This window comes from Trachypithecus francoisi, unplaced genomic scaffold (genome assembly GCF_009764315.1).
Source record: "Trachypithecus francoisi isolate TF-2019V2 unplaced genomic scaffold, Tfra_2.0 Lachesis_group8, whole genome shotgun sequence".
Taxonomy (NCBI): Eukaryota; Metazoa; Chordata; class Mammalia; order Primates; family Cercopithecidae; genus Trachypithecus; species Trachypithecus francoisi.
In genome coordinates this window covers 79,146,659-79,168,861 of record NW_022681473.1, presented here as the reverse complement: position 1 = coordinate 79,168,861, position 22,203 = coordinate 79,146,659, and the positions used below count along the sequence as shown (strand labels likewise).

At 35.3% G+C, this 22,203-nt stretch overlaps 1 protein-coding gene and 1 pseudogene across 1 annotated transcript in view; one reads left to right on the top strand and one right to left on the bottom strand.

The window, feature by feature from the left end:
• Positions 1-4,756: 4,756 nt before the first annotated feature.
• Positions 4,757-22,203, bottom strand: part of TYR (tyrosinase) — a 125,110-nt gene continuing 107,663 nt past the window's right edge. Inside the window, exons 4-5 of the mRNA XM_033205968.1 lie at positions 14,138-14,319; positions 4,757-5,377 (exon numbers count right to left, since the gene is read on the bottom strand). Of these exons, the coding sequence (XP_033061859.1) occupies positions 5,151-5,377; positions 14,138-14,319 (409 nt within the window). The 3' untranslated portion in view covers positions 4,757-5,150. The remainder of the gene's footprint in view (positions 5,378-14,137; positions 14,320-22,203) is intronic.
• LOC117080510 lies at positions 5,887-7,239 on the top strand (annotated as a pseudogene).

The window sequence follows — 22,203 nt, the reverse complement described above, 5'->3', positions numbered from 1 at the left end:
GCAGGTGTTAGCCCATTAGCCATAGCTTGTCGGCACTTACCTTTGCTCATGTTATCATTTTGCTCAGATTATTGATCACCTCATCTACCTGGTGAACTTCTGGGAATACAATTCAATTGTTAGCTTTTCTTTGAAATCTTCTATAGCTCCCCTGATGATATTGTACCCCTGCAGTATTAATTACATTACTTCAATAAGACATGGAACATTCCTTTATGATGGTATTTATAATTTTGCAATGATATTCTCAGAGGCTTGTCTCTCAGAGTACTGTGATTTCACTGTGAATAGAGACTAAATCTTATTAACATTCGTATCTCTAGCAAAGTGCCAGGATAGAGTAGGTGTTCTATGAAGACTTGTTCCTTGACTAAATGAGTTAATGATTTAAACTGAACCAACACTCTTTAGCTCAGAAGAGTTTATCCTGCTAGGGACTGTTGGCCTAGGATGTGCATTAGGTTCAAGCCCAGTACCACATCATAGGTGCTTTAATAGCCAACTTTTGTTTAGGAGCTAGAAGTCTATTACTTGAATGATTAATATTTCTATGCCCCAAATGTTTCTCTGTCTTAAAAGTACATTTATCATAATATCATTTTGTTACATAGGTACGTTACTATTCATGGTTTTGCAAAATTATTATTGAAAAACAAAATGTGTGGTTATATATATATATTTATCTTTCTTAAAACAGGTAACATGCTGAGTTAACATATTCTATGAGAACTTGTAAAATAATAATGAATATTTATGCACTACTGTAAAGTCTTTAGATTTACTCTTCAGGACATGTTGAGGAAAGTACTATTATTACATGCATTTTAACAATGATAAAACTGAGGCACACAGAGGTAAGATAACTCACACAAGGTTATACAGCTAGTGAGAGATTGCACCAGGAATCAAATTCTTAGAGTCTGACTTGAGATCCCACATATGTTAAAAATTTTCTCAAATCTTTAATGCACTTAGTATCACAGCCTATGCCATGTTAAATTCACATGAAGTTAAGGCTCTAACTTAAATAAGGCTCTTCAGTTCCCCTTCAAAGAGAATTGCAGTATGTCTTCTTTCTTCTAAGTTCTTTACCTTTTAATTTTCTCATTTGTTCTTTCTGTTGTCCTTTTTTTAGACTCTTTTCTTTGCATTTTTAAGTCCACACAACCCTTTCCAAAAGCGCTGTGGCAGTCCATTAGAAAAGTTATAAAAGTATTCATGTGCTTTGACCCAGAGAACCTACTCCTGGAAAATAATTTAAGATAAATAAAGTGGTATATGAACCAAGATATGCATTACAACATTAAACAAAACGATAACAACAAAAGCTAAATCAAAACTATTTAGTAGCAAGGCGTTGGTTATTACACTTCAACATAATTGAGTAATATATAACGATTAAATTTATAATAAGAATCACCTAGGAATAACTAAACTCAAATCCAAGATAAATTACCTAAACTACTGAGCAGACACGTAAACTTGGGAAGGTGTTTACCCTATTTCAACCGGTTTCCTCCCTTGACAATATGAATAATACTTATTCTCATATTGGTAACATGTAGATTATTAAATGAGTTAACATACATGAAAGTGCCTAGCACAGTTCTTTGAATATCACAACTACAGACTAAATTGTAACATCTTTGTTATTTTTAATTGAAAAACTAGAAATCATAAGAATATGCCTTATAATCATGATTATGAAACATAAAAATTGGAAGATGAACATGAAGTCATAAGAATAATTTCTTACATTACTATTAAGAAAATAACTCATAAAACAAGGAAAACATGAACAATATAGAGTTTTGGTAAGGCTTTCTTTAAAAAAATACTTAAATTCTTCCCATGTTGTTTTAAATAGCTGAACAATTTGAAAGCTCTTGAGGTCTAAGTGATTTCCATAGCCAATTTTAATTTTCATTACATTGTACAAAATGGCAAATGATTTTCAAAATAAGCAATAAAAAGTTTATTAAGAAACAAAAACAAAACTCTTTTCACATTTGCATTTCAGCAGCTTTCAGAAAGCATCTAATCAGAGGGGGCATGGAACTTTGTTCTACTGGCATGCCCTCCGAAACAAGCTCACAATAGGTGGCTCCAGTAAGGCCCTTTTTAGGATGACAAAGAAACCCCACAAAATCAAAGCCTATACAAACAAGGAAAAAGCTAAAAACATCCGCCACTAATGCCAGTTGTTAGCCTGCTGGAGACACTGGCTGAAATGACTTGTGCCAATTGCAAATGTAATTTCTACAGATGGAGAATTATATATTTGACTTGTTGGAAAGGTTAGATACTAAAAATACATTTTGTTTTCTGTTTTTTTTACAAAACACAGAAAGATTAAAAAAGAGTGGCAGCTGCTTATTTCTATTTTTTTCAACAGAATGTGGCTTATAATGTAGCAATGGAAAATGATCAGAGCAGAAGCATAAAATGAAGCAATTTATAAAGGTCTCAGTAAAAAACAAAACCATGGAATATAATGCTGATTATAATTTAATGGACCTGTCAGTTTGAAATATCAGTCATGTCATTTCTATGCCATATTGAGAAAACCATGAAATTAAAGTGATGATGGCTTTATCATAGATGCTGCTTCTATATAAACAGACACCTCAAGCCTCTAGAGAAACAAAACGATGTTCTATATTGAGGTGCACTGATGGAGGGAATTACCTGTGAAAAAGGAAAAAAATGACTTTATATGGCTCCCTCTCAGTAACAATGACAATTTCTTAAGTGGACTTTTATTCAAAATGCGTTGCAAAAATGATTTAAACGTATGACCCTGGACTAAAATCTTGCCTCCAAATCAATCCTAGGTAAGTGACCTACACATAGTTGTTTTGCAGTGTCCACAACACCTTGGCCCCTGTTAGGTAAGCCAGACCCACCCACACGTGTGATCTGTGACTCAAAGTGCCCCCAATCACTGTTATTCCTTCTTCAGAATCTTCTACAGACTATTGTGCAAATTTCTTTCCCCATTCCTTCTTCTTCTTCATTTAACTAGCTTCAATTCACATCTATAATTGACTCTAATCCTCAGACAACATTGTTAATGATCTGTTTGAAATCTTTTTTGCTGGTTATGTACTAAGTTGAGGATATACTCCCTGGTATTTATCGTTTCCTCCCACAGACTTCCACTGTGTCCATGTGTGCTGCTCCCCACTTCTTGGCAGATTTTCCTCCAGTCGTATCAGAAATTAGACATGCTAGCTTAAGTCTGACAACTAATGGGAGCCAGAAGATGACTGCTGCTCTATTACCAAGTTTAGTAACTGTTAGGAATTTCTGATAATTAATAAGATAACTTTAGAAATAATTGTAAATTTTTACTTATTATAGATTTTAAAATTAACCACAATGTGTGGTTAGGACATGTGTGTTGTTAGGACCTGTGTAAAGTAGGATGATTTTTGCCTCTCTTTGAAATCTAAAATGGGACTAAATGGAAAGTAATCATTTGAAAATTATGTGGTCTTGATTTTAGGTCAGTCTTATACAGATAAAGGTGTTTTCAAGAACTCAAATTTTTCAGCCAATTTATTTTTAAATGCATTTATAAACTATCAGAATGAATGCTTCAGACCTTTTAGTAGTTACAGAATCTTGTGACTGAAAAGTACCCATAAAAACCTGTATGTCTCGTCTTAACTACCTTCCCAGAGATGTAGGGCTCAGATGCCAGACCCAGAGAGGTTTCTAGGAGCCTGGATTGAGTAGGTCTGCCTTTAATATGCCACCAAGGGACAGAGAAAGTATGGTGTTCAAAGATGACACTGGAAACAAAAGCAGTCAAACTGAAATACTATTTGAAAATCCTAAGCAGACAAGCACAGCTAGTATAAGGAAACTGAAGAGCTGGAAACACCTGGACAAAGTAAATAAATTTGGTTGGAAGGCTGGAAGAAAGGATGGTGAAACACCCTGAAATAATGTGGAAGAGTAATAGGGACTTTTTATAGAGCATGGTTACCTTTGCTTTACAGTGGGGAGAGAGTTGGCAAGAACCCTGGGCCAATTTAAATGAAAAAATATAGACTCACTGCTTAAATTTTCTCTAGCCACCCAATCTAGTATGTGAAGACTTCCAGTGGTAACCACTTATTATTGTCCAAAGATGTCCATTTTGATTTTGGAACTCTGAGTATTGAACAGTGTTTCCTCTTATTAAACTAAAATTGGGCCCACTATAAATTCTACCCACTGGTCCTAGTCTTTTGTGCTATGCATAGCCATAATACAAATGTAATATCAATTGTACTTTTTTTTTGGAAATCAATAGGGGCCCAAAATTTAAGTAGTAGGATTATCTGAACATCCTAATTTGAAATCTTAATAGGCAAGGAAAATGAAAATGAGTTATTTTACTAGAACTGCAGAAAGGCTGATATTCAGAGAGCTGTTCAAACTTCAAATGTTTAATTGCATTTTAAACTTTCTCTAACAAAATACTTTTAGAAGGTGAAAATATGTTAATATACTTGTAATTATCATCATTAAAATATTTAATGGACACATCTTGAGACAGGCGCTTAGCTGGATGTGTTGTAGAGGCTGGGCCCTTGTTCTCAGTGACCTTAAAAAATATCGTCAGAGCTATGACAGAAAAGAGCTAAAGGTTGTTTTCTATTTGAAGTCCATAATATATTTTGGAGCAGAAATGTAAAATATAGGGGAATATCATACTTTGTGAAGAAAAAAATGTGTTTCTGAAGCCTAAAGGAGTCAGTTAATGTAGATTTGTCACTGTTTTATTAAAATAAAAAAGGAACCAATAAAACATATATATCTTTAAATAATCAGAAGGCAAAAATCAAAATTATTTCATTTTTGTAAAATAAGAGCACTTTAATTCAGATACAAATAACAGTTCCACATTACCAAATAGCATCCTTTCCTTAGACATATGGGCTTAGGGGAAAGTGTTAAAAGAGCTGAGTGAAAACAGCAAGACAAAGACAGGTATGTTCTACCTGAGCTGGAAGAAGGGTACGCTTTGTATTAGGTTGCAATTTTGCAAATGGTCTTTACAGAAAAATACCAGCAGATATTCTGTGGGAACCTGGACATTACTTTGAGTTAGAGTGAGGTCACTCTAACTTTTGACCCTACTCTATTGCCTAAGCCTTTTATAAATGGCTCTGATACAACAAGCTGTGGTAATCCTCTTTCTCCATGAGGAGTGGCTGCTTTTCTTCAGCAAGCTCCTTTCTCTTGTGACCGCACAGCAAGCTCACAAGCCCTGCCAGCAGGGCAGTGAGGGCAGCTCCTACCATCGCCGCCCCAAGGAGCCATGACCAGATCCGACCGGCTTGTTCCAGATAGGACTTAATGTAGTCTTGAAAAGAGTCTGAGTCTGAAATAGAAAGACATGCCATTGTTTTTATTGTTACCACCATTGTTAAGATCACCGTCATCTTCAACCTTTCACAGTCCTTTGGAGGCCAGTTCTACTACTTATTAGCTGTAAGAGCTTGGGAAAGTTATACCTAACACTCCAAAGCCTCAGTTACTTCATCAGAAAAATAGGAAAAAAATACTCCCATTGTTGGAACTTTTGAATTTTATAGATAACATCCGCTAGTGATTCAGAGCCTGGTATATAGTGTGTACTCAATTAAATATTAGCTGTGATTTTTCCATCTTTTTCTGTAAAAGGATCTTGTAACGATTCCAATTATCAATAGAACACTGTTACATCATTAATCATTCACTAATCCAGTCTTTTAATTGTTTGACAAACATTAATAGTAATGTTGGCAAATGCTCGGTAATCTTAGAAGCCTCCCAAGAACCCCAGGACATTTGAACAATCTCTGTATTCACAGAGGTCACAGTCTTAAATCTTGAAACAGATTTTGGCACATGGGGGTTGTCCCTTTGTCCCAAGGCTTCGTGGTGGGGGGCGCTCTTGGTTACCGGGACGCCGGAGCACAGGAGCGGGCCCTGTGCCACGGTACCCTGGAGCGCCCACACTCTGGGCCTTTGTTTCTCCTCAGAGATGCGCGGACCAAGAACCCTGCGCTCCCTGGTGGAGAACGGGGGCCTGGCCTTGATAGGTCTCAGGATGCTGAAAGTAAAGCCTGGAGGGGCGGGGCTTAAGGGAGCGGATATCTGTATGAATAATGGCCCTTCAGGTCTGCCGAAATCAAACAACCACCAAAACAAGCAAAAAAAAAAAAAAAAAAAAAAAAAAAAAAAAAACCACTCAAAAGCCTTAAATGAAACTACATTGCAAAAAATAAAAACAAATATTTTTAAAAAGGGAGGAAAAAGAAAAACAAAATGAAAAGGGTTAAAAAGTCAAAGAGGCAGAGCCTGAAGAATCTGTGGGAAAACTACTGGATCCAATTGTAGCAAAAGGGAAGGTGGAGCATTTCCTGAAGTGGAAGGGATGTCAGATGTTGACAGTACTTGGGAACCTGCAAAAAATTTAGATTGTCCAGAGTTAATTGAACCATTTCTTAATTCTCAAAAAGCTGGTAACAAAAAAAAGGTACAAAAATAAAGAAAGTCTTTATCTGACAGTGAATCTAATGACAGCATATCAAAGAAGAAAAGAGTTGCTGCCGACAAACCAAGAAGCTTCACCAGAGATGTTGATCCTGAAAGAATAATTGGTGCCACAGGCAGCAGTGGAGAATGGATGTTTCTCCTGAAATGGGAATATTCACATCAGGCCTACTTGGTGCTAGCAAAAGAAGCAAATATGAAGTGTCTTGAAATTGTAATTGCTTTTTACAAAGAGAGAGTAAGTTGGTATTTTTGTCCAGATGATGAAGCTTAATTGTTTGCACTGCGAGAGAGAGAGATATATAATATAAATATACACATAAATATATATATAAACATATATATAAATATATACATAAATCTGGGTCTTGGCTTTTAATTAACTAGTGTGGAAAAATAACTACATTCTAATGAAAATCAGTTTTGATATGTTCATTTTAAAAGTAGTATTGGGAGAGTTGGGTTTTTTTGGTGTGTTTTTTTTTTCCATCAATATCATTGGTTACTTTGAATAAATAAAAGCTTTCTGTAGTTGCTTCCTTTATCATAAAAGAACATTTGATATCATGATGTATTATTTCCTCTGCATTAGAGAACAGCATTTCTAAATGTTGTGGAAAATTTCCATAGCCATTACTCAATCAGAACTTGTGTTCAGCCTAAGGACCATTCTGGGTTGTGTGTGTCTGTGTGTGTGTGTGTGTGTGCGCATAAAATGCATGCGTAAATGGCTTTTTGTGTTGTTTTTAAACATTCACCAAAACAAAAATCATGGGTAAGCCCATGTTTTTGAGATGCCATCATTCTGAGCAACCTAAGAAATAAATCACATCAAATTAAATTCAAAATTTTCCTGAAGCCATACATTTCAAATAAAACAGATGATTCTGGCCGGGCGCGGTGGCTCAAGTAATCCCAGCACTTTGGGAGGCCGAGACAGGCGGATCACGAGGTCAGGAGATCAAGACCATCCTGGCTAACACGGTGAAACCCCGTCTCTACTAAAAAATACAAAAAACTAGCCGGGCGAGGTGGCGGGCGCCTATGGTCCCAGCTACTCGGGAGGCTGAGGCAGGAGAATGGCGTAAACCCGGGAGGCGGAGCTTGCAGCGAGCTGAGATCCGGCCACTGCACTCCAGCCTGGGCAACAGAGCGAGACTCCGTCTCAAAAAAAAAAAAAAAAAAACAAAAAAAACAACAGATGATTCTATAATTAGTTGGACAATTTAAATGAATCATTTAAAAGCAGCCATATAAGAATCCCTATCTACACCCTTGGTCATATAAATGAACAGGCTGTTTGCAAAATTCCTAAAAGGAATAATTTTATTACTACCAACAACCTCCCCAACCAGATGAGGGAACTAGACAGATCCTGCTGTGTTTTAATTATCTAAACAAGACTTAGGTTAATGGATATTTAAATATTCCTCTAGCAAGCCATTCCTTTACAAAAAGTTGAAATCCCTGTGCTATACTGACTAAAAAGTAATGATTCATGGTATGTCTAAGATGTGGCTTATAGGAACCCAATCAGATAGTTGGAGATTTGGCAGTTTAGAATCTGCTGCCATAAATGGATGAACAACTTTTATAATGTATTGACTTGCATATTTTTTCTTCACCTTAACTCATTCCTTACATGTAGACTCAGTCTTTTCAATATTCGATTTGCTGGTTCAGCAGAAACCAGGATAAACAATAACTTTGTAGTAATCAGAATGTTATCCAATTATATATTGATTCCTTTATTGTAAATAAAGGTGAATAGTGGTGAATAGTTTTACATTACTTTAAAAAGCAACAACAGATTTTGACCACATATATTTTAAAAATAAATCTGAACAGGGAAAAGTCTTTAGCCTCCTGATTATTTATATTCCTTCAAACCACCATAAGAACATGGCACTGGGGAGAGACAGCATCCAATATGTTACTGGCTTAGTATTTCCTCTATTATCACACCCATCACATTATATTCCAGCTATCTATTACATGAATATATTTTTTTCTATTAAAATGGTTCCTTGAAGGCCAATAGTATGTTTTCAACATTGATATAATTCTAGAATCTGGTACAGTATCTGAAACACATATGAGAGAATGAACATATTTACTGAATGACTGAATGTGTTATTGTACCCAGAAGATGTGGTGAAGGAATGTCCCTGAATGGCAGGTGTAGAATGAGAAGGGGAGACCTACACAAAGGATGTCACCCAGGTGAAAAATATATAAATTGCCGATATTTCACTATGTTATGAGGTGGTATTTACAATTCCTTTTAAAATTTAGTATAAACAGTGATGGGTGCTTTAAAACAAAAAAGATAAAAGTCTTAATTCCAATAGAATTGGAATTAGGAATGTAGGAAAACAAATGTAATCATAGCATACTATTTGGTTGAATTGTAAATAATATTGTAGTAGTGAAAACAATACAATTCCTAGATGTGGATTTGCCCCCAAATATGATAATACTATACTGAGAAGATGAATGAAAGAACAGGGAAGCTGTGAGTTAAAATCATTATTTAAATGTAAGGAACTCTAGAGATAAACTTGATGAATTAACAGATAGTAATATTTGCCTATTATTTAGAAATACAGAGCAAAATAGCAGAATAAATAGCTAAAAGGGTTACAGTAGCTGATATAGGGGCATAAGTCTTTTCTTGTAAGTCTTGGATCACTCTTTGGCTTGTAAAATAACATGCATATATTATTCAATAAAATTAAATTAATTAAAACATATGCTAAACACCTTATGTGTATGTGGAAAAAAGTATAAGAAAAAGTACAGTGGAGACTAAAACAACACAAGCAATCAATCTAACAATAAGATTATAGGTGATTTTTATTTTTGTTTTATTCTATTATTATTTTTCCAAAATAAAAAATGAATGTCTTTTTACTGATACAAGTAGAAAGCATGCTACTAAAAGTACCTGAGGCAATTAATAGATGATATAACTATAGGAAATCCATCATCAGATAATGCATATTAAAAAAAAACATACTGCTAGATAAGGATTACATAAACTTCCCTGTACATCAACAATTAACCTAAAAATAAATATAATGAAAAACAAATCTCATTATCATAATCAACTACATATTTAAGGCACATAGCAGTTAAGGAGAAATGTTTAAATTTTATGTAAATATAACTATAGAATCTATTTAGGAGACTATAAGATTTGAGTAAATGAGGAAGTCTATACTGAATATCTGTTCAGTAAGAGCAAATGGATTCTTTCTAACAAAACAATTCCTCTATAGAAGTTGCTCTCTATAATGTATATAGAAGATATGTATGTAGAACATACACAGAAGATACTACAAATTTACTTTTTGACATAGCAGAAAGAAGAGGGTGCATCCGGGGCTTACCTTGCAGCAAGTCATGGCTATGTGACTCAAGTCTAGAGCAAAAATATATGTATAACTTTGGGGGAAGTTCCCTTAAAAAGAAAAAATATATCTTTGACCATTTACCTTTTCCTTTCTGACTAGCTATAATATAGATGGGTTGTTGGTGAACCATCATGGACTCTATAATCCAGGGTAAACCCTAGACCTTGAAAGTTACTGTTTTTAATATATATTAAAATTATTTTGAAAATGGGACTACAATACCTAGCTTAGATTGCTGTTAATAGCTTCAATACATAGTACATTTAAAATGTCCAAAAAAGGCAGGATACATAGAGGCTACATAATAAATATTTTCTTTTTTTCAAAGACTCGGCTCCAGTGTTTTCACAGCTTTTAAACACTATTTCTATGTCAGTCCTGTTCTCCAGCTTCTCTTATTATTGCTCCACTTCAATTCATTCCAAGTGGTCTCGATTTTTACTGTCACCAAGGGACTATCTTTGAAACACTTTTACTTCTCAACGTCTTTAAACTAAAATTCAGACTTTCTTTCTAAGCTATCTGCTTTTGAGCCCCAATAGTGCACCTTTTTGTTCTTTCCCAATGTCATAATTTTTTTATATCATCTTTCCCTGTGTGAAGTCCTATATTTCTTGTCATCCATTCTTTTCAGAATAATTATGTAGATTTTTGTTTTATGTGCTATCATTTCCAAAGTGCATTAACATGCCCATTTATTCACAAAACAAACACATGAAGTAGTTAGGGGCCATTACTCTAATGAATTAGGAATCTGCCTGGAGCTATTAAACTAGACAATGTATATATAGCCATTGGTACAATGTCTACCATATAGAAAACAATTTACAACTGCTGTTGATTCTTATCATGATAAAATAGTAATTTCATCAATATTTCAACTAAATCAGCTTACAATAGGAGTTTTTCTTTCCAAACTTGCTTCCACTGCTGACTCAGCTCCATTCTCTCTTCTGGATTCTCAAACTAGTTTCTTTGCTGCCTTGTGACATTTGGCACAAATGTCCATTTATTATGATTATATCTATTTATATATATCTTACTTTTCCAGCTTGTCACAAACTCTCAAGAACAAGTATTATGTCTTACTTGTTTTATCTTTCATTCTTCTATTCATTTATTTAAAAAATCACATATTCATTGAGATATACTACCTGTTAGGGGACACTCTGCCTCATTTACCTTTTCACCCTCAGCACCTGGCAGGTAAACAAATCATTTCAAGAGTAATGTTCTGATGAAGATACAAAGGGATCATGGAGAAGAGACCTCCTACATCTCTCTGTGAAGTCAGGGAAGGCAGCAAGAAGACTATTCCACTGAGTAAAAGAATGAGTTAGACTCTGAGCATATAATGTTGATGGCAATCCATCCTAGGCAGAAAGGAACAGCATGCACAGAGGTGTACACATAGCCAAAAAGAGCTATTGAACAAATTCACAAATGATAGAAGTGTCATCAAATTCCATTGGCAGAATGGGGCACTGCAGTTACTATGAACATTGTTTCCCCTTCTCATTTTTGAAACCAAATTTCCAGGTCCTTTGTAATATATGGGAAGAAGGATGCTCTCAACAGAGAACTTTTCTGCTACCCAGAAAGCAAGATTACATGCATCAACAACATTGAGGACATAACCCTTCATTGCCAAAGCTTTTTGGCCTCACCTTGTAAATTAGTTATACATACAAGAAAATCACCTGCTACTCATTTTCTAAAGAATCACTAAATTCAATTATAAGAGAATGTTTTATAAATGGCAGACATCAGCTGCCCTTTTACAGAAATCACTTAAGTAATTATAAGCATGAGTACCTACCTGGATGATGAATAATAATCCCTTTGAACAAAATTATATCAAGATATTTAAAATAATTTTTAAGTAAGCTTAAAATTTGGCTATGAATAGAGATAAATTTTAAACTTCTTGTAAGTACAACAGAAGCAACAATATCGAAAAATTCATAAAACAGAAAATAGGCAATTGCTGTTACTTAGTTTAGCTGTTTTGTTTTGTTTTGTTTTACTTTACTTTGTTTTTAGAGACGAGTCTTGCTGTGTTGCCCAAACTGGCCTCACATTCCTGGGTTTAAGTGAACCTCCTGTCTCAGCCTCCCAAGTATCTGCTATTGTTTATTTTAAAGTCAAACTTCTCTAAAATTAACTTTGTAAATTCAAAGCTGTATGAAAATTACTCTAAGGCATTTCAAATAAATTTTGTTTATTTAAATTTAATTGGAAATAAATACCTTCAAGCCTCTAACATGACTCATTGAGCTTCTTTTCCCCTGGCTCATCTAGGCAATTTTGTTGCCTTTGTAGTAAAAAGTATCCATTTGTACACTTAGGGAAGGAACAAAGAGGTGGAGCATATGTGTAGAAGACAATATAGGGGTTAAAGGGAACCCTCCTCTCTGTGCAGGGATGGAGTGGTAAAGTTTTGGATTCAATATTTGACACTTATTAGCTTTTAGTTTAAAATTAATCACTTTATCTTTCTGATTCACAGTTTACTTACCTGTAAAACAGAATAAAAATCACCCCCCATAGGATTTTAAAAATTAGCTGAGTCAACAGTTTGTATGCTGATATCCCTCACATTTGGATCTGAGGGTCAGACACCACTTTTGAGTTTCAGGCCTGTGTATCCAACTTCTCAAGAGACATTTACCTTGCTGTCCCATATAACTTCATTTCACTGTATAACAAAACCATAAGCCTTCCTCCAAGTCTTTCTTTGCTCCTCTTGTTATTATATCAGTGAATTATTCTACCATTCATCAGTTTCACAGGCCAGAAAGCATAAAGCCATTCCTAATCTCCTTCATCTGGTATATAAATCATTTTCCAAGTTCTGTAAATTTTGCCTTTAAAATAATATCAAATTAATCATGCTCTCTATCTCCCTTCCTGCCACTACCACTGCAACTTAAACTACTTTTACCTCTTCCCTAGACTCTTACAATAGCATTTACACTGCCTTTCTGCTTGTGCTTTCCAACTGCTAAAATCTTTCTACACACTGAAGCTGCAATAATCTTTTGAAAATTCAAATTTGATTATAACCTGCTTAAAATTTATCAGTGGCTTGCATTATTCTAATAATATGGCCCAAACTCATAATCATGCCCTCCTTTTCAACTAGTTAATTCTACCTGTCATATTGATGTCATCTGAAATATCACTTCATTGACCCCTGGAGTTAGACATATCTCTACATAAATGAGTTTTTAAGCAAGCAGTTAAGATCTTTCTCTTCCATTGTAAATTTTATGAAGACAGAGACTATGTTGTTTACCATTGTATCCATAGTATCTAAGGCAATGTCTTGTTCAAAGTAGTTATTCAATAAATGTGTGTGTAAAGAATAAACAACTCACTGCAGACACATAAAAAAACACCTGGCATGATAGAATACTTACAGTGTTTTAAAATATATATCCAAAAATGACCTGAGTATTAAGAGGTATGACATTTTTCTAGCAAACTTCACTTATATTAGTTAAGAGAAATGACACTTCATGATAAATATCACTTGCGCTCAAATTGATTTATTGATTTCAGTCCATACCAGATAAAATGTGATGCTTAGAATGGAGAAGCTTGCGAGATAAATTCTGATCTTGGGGGTTTGGGGAAGAATAAAACCCAGGACAGATTCATACATAGAAAAAAATACTATGTAACTATGAGAAAGGTGTGAGTAAACATGACTATAAGTATAAAATGATTTTTATATCTGAGAGTTTGACAAATGGAGAAATAGAGTCAGAATTCAGGCAGAAACAATAGCATATTCAAAAGCATGAACACATGAAAGTCTAGCATGTTTTGAAAATGGAAACAGATACTACATCATAAAATCCTAAATGGAAAATCTTTGAAAAATAGTTACCAGTAAGCTCTCTTCTTTATGTACTGTGGTTTTCAAAGAAGGAAGGGAAGACCTGTTACTTGAGACTTACAGGAAGCCCCTCCTCTTACCACACCTCCACCCTTTGCAGATTTCTCTGTTCTTAGTGATCTTAAGATTTTTATTAAACTGGTAATAAATTAAGGATTATAATGCACTTTCCCGATTTAAAGCATTCAGGAATAACATTGTAGAAGCATAAGGTTTTGTGCTATCTCAAAATAAATTGGTAACACTAGATTCAGCAATTCCTCTGAAAGAAAGTAAACTTTACCTGAATCTTGTAGGTAGCTATAGTCATAGCCCAGATCTTTGGATGAAATAAAGAAATCACCGTTTCTGTACAGTGGTATAAAAGGAACCATGTAGGATTCCCGGTTATGTCCAATGGGTGCATTGGCTTCTGGATAAACTTCTTGAAGAGGATGGTGCCTTCGGAGCCACTGCTCAAAAATACTGCAGAGGAAAGGGTTATTCAGACTAAGAAACATATTGTGTATAAAAGACATATTTGAAAATTTTTAAAGTAAAGTAAGGCATATATTAAAATCTGGAGACATGGAAAGATATTGAATATATTCTTTATACTTCAAAAATATTTCGTAAAGTATCAGTTTATTCTTTCAGGCCTTGAAGTTCACTCATTTAAAATAAATATTGAGGGTAGCTTTGAAATAATAATTTCTTAGGAGGTGAATAAAACTTACACATTGAGTTGTGAACCTTCGGAATGCTGCAAAATAAAGGTAACCATTGGTTGAGTGACAATCATTGTTGTAAATTAAATATATTGCTTGTCCCAAAGAAAGACCAGAGAAAGAACATATAAAACTAAATTGGAAACAGTGCTGGAATTTGCTCACTTTTTTGGTTCTACTGGGAGGCTTTCAATGATTTAAACATCCATGTTGTGATAGGTGAAGTGTGGGCTTAATGAGTCTTGATGGGAGACAGAGCTTACCTCCAATGATAATGGTTTAAATACTTGTACTTGGTTTCCTGGCTTTTTCTAAAGTTAGAGTATGACCATATGATAAATATTCTGCCAATCAGACATACTTATTCATGACTTTGAAACAGGAGATAGTGACACAAAGAAGCAGGGACAATCAGAAACCATCCTAGAAATGGGCAGTGGCAGTTGATACAACAATATTTAGTTTTCAGGGGCAGCAAAGCCGGATGTACCAGCAAAGGAATCCATTGCCCAGGAAGTGCCCTGTGTTCTATAGCATGGTTTTGGCAGCTGTCTTAGCTGATGCTCTTCTTGCTTATTCTCACCTGTTTCTGAACCTGATGCTCCATGATTTTGTGAGCTACCCAATAGCCTCTCAGCAAATTCTTTTCCTACATAAATCAGGCAGAGTTAGTTTCTGCTTCATGCAACTAAAAGCTTTGACTAGAACAAAAACTAAAAAGTTAAAGGATTGAAAACTCCAGTAAGAATGGAGTAGAAACTCAAGTTGTAGGATTATTCATAGGGGACCATTAACAATATGACAAAGAGAATGGCCTTGTATTATCAAGTCGTGTGACATACAAGAAGGATCACAAGAGCTGGAGTTGGGGATCTCTCCTTGAGGCCTAGCTCTGTTTTCATCTGACTGTATGACTCTAAGCAAATCACTGAACTTGGAGACTTAGCCTCCTCATCCCTAAAATAAGAGTAATAATATCTGTCCTACCTGTTTCCAATATGATAGTTTTTGTGAAAGTACTAAATAAGTAAGCTATCGTTACTTAGCTGTACATTTTAAGCTAGCAGGTCAAAGATTGGTACATGGTAGAAAAGGTGGTATTGAAAAAGAAGTGATAATGCTTCAAATAAATTGAATACAATTTTAGAAAACCATTTTCAATATTTTGAGGCACAAAAACAAAGAGAGCAAGGAAGCCAAATGGAAGAAATGGTGATCATTTTTTCCATGACAGAAAACAATTTTGTTTATTAGAGGATCTTAACTTGAAACACTACTTGTGGTCAAAGTTGGTTTTCAGTTGTGAATTTAGTGAGGAATTGGCAGTCCACTGAAAAACGCTAAAAATCTGGTTCATGCATACCAAATACTTTCTAAATTAGTGCAATTATTAAATGAATATTTACTGAGTATCTACTGTAGGTCAACCTATGCATAGACCTATGTAAAAATATGAGTTCTATAGGTTGCGACAAGGAAGATTTGTAAAATTTTATAATCTGTTTGATCTTCTTTATTTTACAAAATGGGAATTATGTTTATGCCATGAAGGTAATGTGGGGATTAATTAAAACAACACAAAATACACAGTTAAGTGCTTGCCAAATGGTAAGTAAAAGCTATTATCTTTCTCACAGCTCCTCTCTCCTCTTCTTCTCCCTCCTCAGTATTATGACTATACTAGAAGCACTTTAAAATTGATGAGATATAACATAACCTGTAATAGAAATGCCAAAGCCATGTATATGTGAGCAATGCCTTTGGTGATGTTTATTATTCTGATAGGCAAAAATGAGAAATTAGAAGATTTAAGATTAGTTTTTCTGTGCTTCAGTTTCCTCAACACAAGAAATTAGAAACTGGCTTAACAAATAAACCCCAATTTTGTTAAAGTCCTATGATTTTATAAACTAGTCCTTTTGTTTTAACTTCTATGGTTTTCTTCTCTTGACAAAAGCAGTACTTGTTTGTTATATAAAAAAGAGAAAATATAAAAAAAAGAAATCATATTACAAATAATTTTTATTAGACATTTGTACTAAACCATGCATTTTCAATTGGTAAATTAATTTTTTGAAATGAGAAGGAGGCTGTCTGATAATCCCTCCACCACCCCTGTCAAACTTTGACTGATTTTGGAATAGCCTGATATACAATGAGCCACTAGATAAGGGCTTGAGGCAAAAATTGTACCTTTTGCCAATTGAGAAAAATTACTACTATAGTTCAATTTGTAAATAATTTTGTTTCTGCCATGAAATAAAAATTCTTTACCTAAGTAGGGCAAGGGCATCAATTCTCAGCACCAAAAGATTTAATGGATGAAACCATTAATATGCTCACCCACCTCATCAACCTTTTCAAATGAAGATATTAATCTTGATTAAGTTCTTCACCAGTGACTCTCAACTTCAGTTAATTTCACCAAACCATGTCTAGAATAGCTCACATGGGAATACTAATGTTTAATTTAGATAATTACGTTGACATTTAGGGAGGAGGGGGTAGTCATCTTTTCAGCAAAACTTAATTTGAACTGAATCTAGATAGTTTTCTGAAAATCTGAGCAACAGTGAAATCCACAACAGAAAAATTAGAAAAATGTAGAGATGACTACAGATGGAAATATGGAAAGATATGTTTTATAAATGAAAGCTGGCATGGGACCTCTGATTTCAGGTCCGTAAAGACTCTGGTCACTCTTATCCTTAAAAAAAGGAAAAAATAGACAAATTAATAATCAACAAATTTTCTTGGACCCATGAGAGAATTGAGGTTGTGGGGCAAACTGCCATCCTCAAAAGTAGAGAGATGGGTTCATCCAGAGGCACATAGCTGAGATCTGCTTACCAGGGGCAGGAGCAGCTGGATTCCTAAAGTGGTAGGAACGCTGAAACACTTCGATGAATGGCTGGAGACTGAGTCTAGACTAGTGATGATAGTGGGAAATTCCTGGGTGCTGCTGTCTTAAGGGAACTTCCACATGTTTGGGGCTTTACCTCCAAAAACTCCACCAGGTTTTCATGGTGAAGACTTCAGAAAGATACTCTCCTTATTCTGTCACAGAGAGGAGGAGAGTGACCATTGTGAAATATGCCCAGGACATTCTCCATATCAAAGCCCTATGATCCAGGGGAAATGGTTAGAGCCTTATCCCAGTTTCAGGAAGAGAATTCCTTTCAGTACAGCCTCTTTTAGTTTTCCTGTCTCACCTAAGGGGAAGTAAATATAAGCCACAGGTGTCAGAGTTTCAAGGAAATAAATAGAAATACTGCAGCCAGGGAAGCAAATAGAGGGGCAGAGGCAAAAGAAGATAAAACTGTATTGTGAAGCCCCAATGCACTGGTCTACTAAAGGACTAAGGTTTAATTAGAATATTTTGAACACTCCCCCTCCCTCATACTTAACCACCATCCAACAAAGCTTCAGTATAACAACAGTGGATTGCAGCTAAAAGAGCTGAAATACATAAACTATCTCTAAGGAGGAGTATGTAGGGGAACCCAAAACCAAGAATAGAGACAAAAACAAATACACTAGAGAAACCTGAGGCCTCTGATCTCAAAACCATAACAACTATGATAAATATTTAATCATTGTCCGACTCCTTGCCAGAATATCGTAAATTTGTATACTAAAAGCCCATTTACCTCAGTTTATCTTACCTAATAAAACATATACGGCTTTTAACAAAAAATTACAAGGCATGGTAACAGAGAAGAAAAAAAATCTGAAGAGACAAAGCAATCATTAGAACCCAACTCAGATATGATATACATTTTGGAACTATGAGACACGGAATCTGAAATAATTGTGAATAATATAAATTTTAAATAACTATACATAATATAAAATTAATATATTATAATAACATTTCAAATAAAAAAAGTAAATAATATGCAAAAAAACCATGAATAATGGAAGCAGAAATATGGAAACTCTAAGAAAAAATCGAAAGAAAGGCTAGAAATCAAAAACACTCCAACAGTGTTGCATATATCATGAGCATTGATATGGTCAAGAAAAGAATCAGTGAACTTGAGGCTAGGTTAGTAGAAAATTCCCAAACTGAAATGCAAAGAGGAAGAATAAAAAATAATTAAGAATTGTGGGATAATTTCCAAAAAAATGTAACATATGCATAATTGGAATGCCAGAAGAAGAAAATGTAAGCAGAATAGAAGAAATATTCTCCAATAAAGAGAACTGGGTCTCCTTGAAGAAATGGCAGGCTCCAGGGCTGGAATAAGAAATATATAAGATGAATGTTGAGCATCTTGCAGTGCCATAAAGTAAGGATATGTTCAAAGAAATTACAACCATCCACAATGTTAGAGATATGTTAAAGGGACAGAGTAGTCAACTGAAATCACTCCTAAAGGCTAAAGCTGGAAGAGTTTGAGCCACAAAATAAAGCCATATAAAATAAAGATAGAGGAGTCTATACAGATATAATCTATAAATATATAAATTAATAAATGGAGAGAAATACATAAATCTATCATGTAAAAGAATTCAAATAATTATGATCTTGTAAAAGAATTCAAATAATTATGTAGATATTCTGCCCTGAAGGTACTATATATAACTCCCCACTCACTAAGTATGGGATGCACACAGTGACGTCTTTTCAAAGAGTACAGTATCAAACCATGGTGAAATCATTTAACAGTTTGAGAAAGTTGACCACCACTACCTCTGACAGGTAATCAAGGTTAACATTCACAATGGTAAGTTATGTTAATAGCATGGCCCTTGTGGGGTATAGAGGTGTGATAATTTCTCTCTATCCATCATGAGGGTCATGGCCAAAACTCCTATAAAAAAAAGACAGATTAACAAGAAAAAAGCATAATAATTTAATTGAAGTTTTATATGACATGGGAGACTTCAGAAAAAAGAGCCAAAGACCCAGGGAAAATTGTCTATTTTTATGCTTAGATTTTATGCTCATGGCCAGTGATGCAGAAATTTGACAGGACAAAAGGGTATGATCTAATGGTAATAGGCTGAGATAAACAATCCAATGAGACCTGTCTGTTTGTATTCTTTTTGACCTCTCTGTGCAGCAGTCCCTCCTTCTACATATCGGGGAGGACCTTAGAAATGAAGGTTTTATGATCTACTACCAAACAACGTAGGTCAGAGTATTTCTTTATGGCCAGCTGCTACACAGAAAGATGAGAGAAGATGATAGTAATATTTTTAGGGTTTATGGCTTGTTTTGGAAAAGAAAGGTTCTAGTTTTCATGAACTTGGGGAAGAGGTAGTCTAGTTTTTATGGTTTCTTTCACAGGAGAAAGAGGGAACAGAGACTTTGCTTCTGAGGCCTTCCAATCTCCTTTACTTCAAAGTACTCAGCATCCCAAGGCACCATACTTTGGGGTACATTTTGAGTCCCTATACACCTGTGATATGATGTGAAGAGGATGGTGCTTTACCTCTATGGTTGTCCATCTCAAAACACATATCCCAGTTTAATCATAAGAAAAATATCAGACAAATATCAACTGTGGGACATTTTACAATATACCTGAGCAGTACTCCTCAAAGTTGTGAAGGTCATCAAAAAACAAGGAAAGGCCGGGCGCGGTGGCTCAAGCCTGTAATCCCAGCATTTTGGGAGGCCGAGACGGGCGGATCACGAGGTCAGGAGTTCGAGACCATCCTGGCTAACATGGTGAAACCCCGTCTCTACTAAAAAATACAAAAAAAGCTAGCCGGGCGAGGTGGCTGGCGCCTGTAGTCCCAGCTACTCGGGAGGCTGAGGCAGGAGAATGGCGTAAACCCGGGAGGCGGAGCTTGCAGTGAGCTGAGATCCGGCCACTGTACTCCAGCCGGGGCGACAGAGCGAGACTCCGTCTCAAAAAAAAAAAAAAAAAAAAAAAAAAAAACAAGGAAAGTCGGAAAAACTATCATAGGCAAGAGGAACCTAAGGAGACAGGATGATTAAATATAATGTAGTATCCTGGGTGGGATCCTGGAGTAGAAGAAGATATTAGGTAACTACTAAGTAATCTAAATAGAGTATTGACTATGGTTGATAATAATTGTAGCAACATGGTTCACTAATGTCCACCAATGTTCCATACCAAGGGAAGATGTTAATAATAGGGGAATTGGGTATGGAATATGTGGGAACTCTCCATTCTATCTTTGCAACATTTTTACAAATAAAATAATTATAAAATAAACATCGATTTTAAAAAAAGAACAAACAAGGAAGCTTTAAGATAGTTGGATATTTGGGAACTGATTCGATGTAATACATCATTCATATATTTCATAAATGAATGACTATATTCTAAACATCAATAATGAACTGGCTCTGTGCCCCGCATTGGTGAAGTTTTCTGCCCTATGGTATTTGGAGTCTAGTGGTGGAGACAGACACTAACTAGCAATTTTGGAAATCAGCCTATAGTTATGGACTGGTAAATATGGAAGAATGTAACATGGTAATAGGATTTAATGGGGAAACCTCCTCTTGTCTGTGGCCTGAGGAAAAGTCTTTGATGGTGCATTCTTCAAAAGTTGAAGAATGACTGTTTAGAGAAATGGTAGAAGAATATTTCTTTTTTTATTTTTATTTTTATTATACTTTAAGTTCTAGGGTACATGTGCATAACGTTTATATCATGTATAACTCCCCAATGCAATCCCTCCCTCCTCCCCCCCCCATGATAGGCCCCAGTGTGTGATGTTCCCCTTCCCGAGTCCAAGTGATCTCATTGTTCAGTTCCCACCTATGAGTGAGAACATGCAGTGTTTGGTTTTCTCTTCTTGTGATAGTTTGCTAAGAATGATGGTTTCCAGCTGCATCCATGTCCCTACAAAGGACGCAAACTCATCCTTTTTTATGGCTGCATAGTATTCCATGGTGTATATGTGCCACATTTTCTTAATCCAGTCTGTCACAGATGGACATTTGGGTTGATTCCAAGTCTTTGCTATTGTGAATAGTGCCGCAATAAACATACGTGTGCATGTGTCTTTGTAGTAGAGTAATTTATAATCCTTTGGGAAGAATATTTCTGAAGGACAGAATGGAATTTGGAAAGAATCTTTGGTCGGAAGTATATGACAAATTCAAGGAACTAAAAATTGACCAATATGTCTATGGGAATCAAGGAGCAAATAGCTCCAGATGAGGCTAGGAAGGTGAACTGAGGCCAAATCATGAAGGGTAGCAGAGGCCATGTTAGGGAGATTTGTGTTTTTTTCCTAAGAGTGATAGAAAATCACTGTTTGTATCTGGGATGGTGAATTGTAACATGAACAGATTATCATTTGTAAAAGACCAGACAGATTTCATTGCAGAGAAGGGACTGAGGAAGAGTAGGAGTTGGTGGATATGCAGGCATAAAGGGAGATAAATGAGCGAGAAAATTATGTCCAGGAAAAAAGATGACGTCCGGAAGTCCAGGCAGTACAACTGAGGGGCCAGGTACCACAGAAAATGCCTGCTTTTCTGGCTTATGCTACTGAGCAAAGTGTTTGTATTACCAGATATAGAAATCCCTGAAGAAGTGGAATATTAGGGGAGGATGTTAATGTCATGATTCTAGATGTGCTGTGCTGCAAGATGTTTTTGAGACATTTCAATGGGGATGTGAGGTCATTAGCTAGATATCTGGGTCTG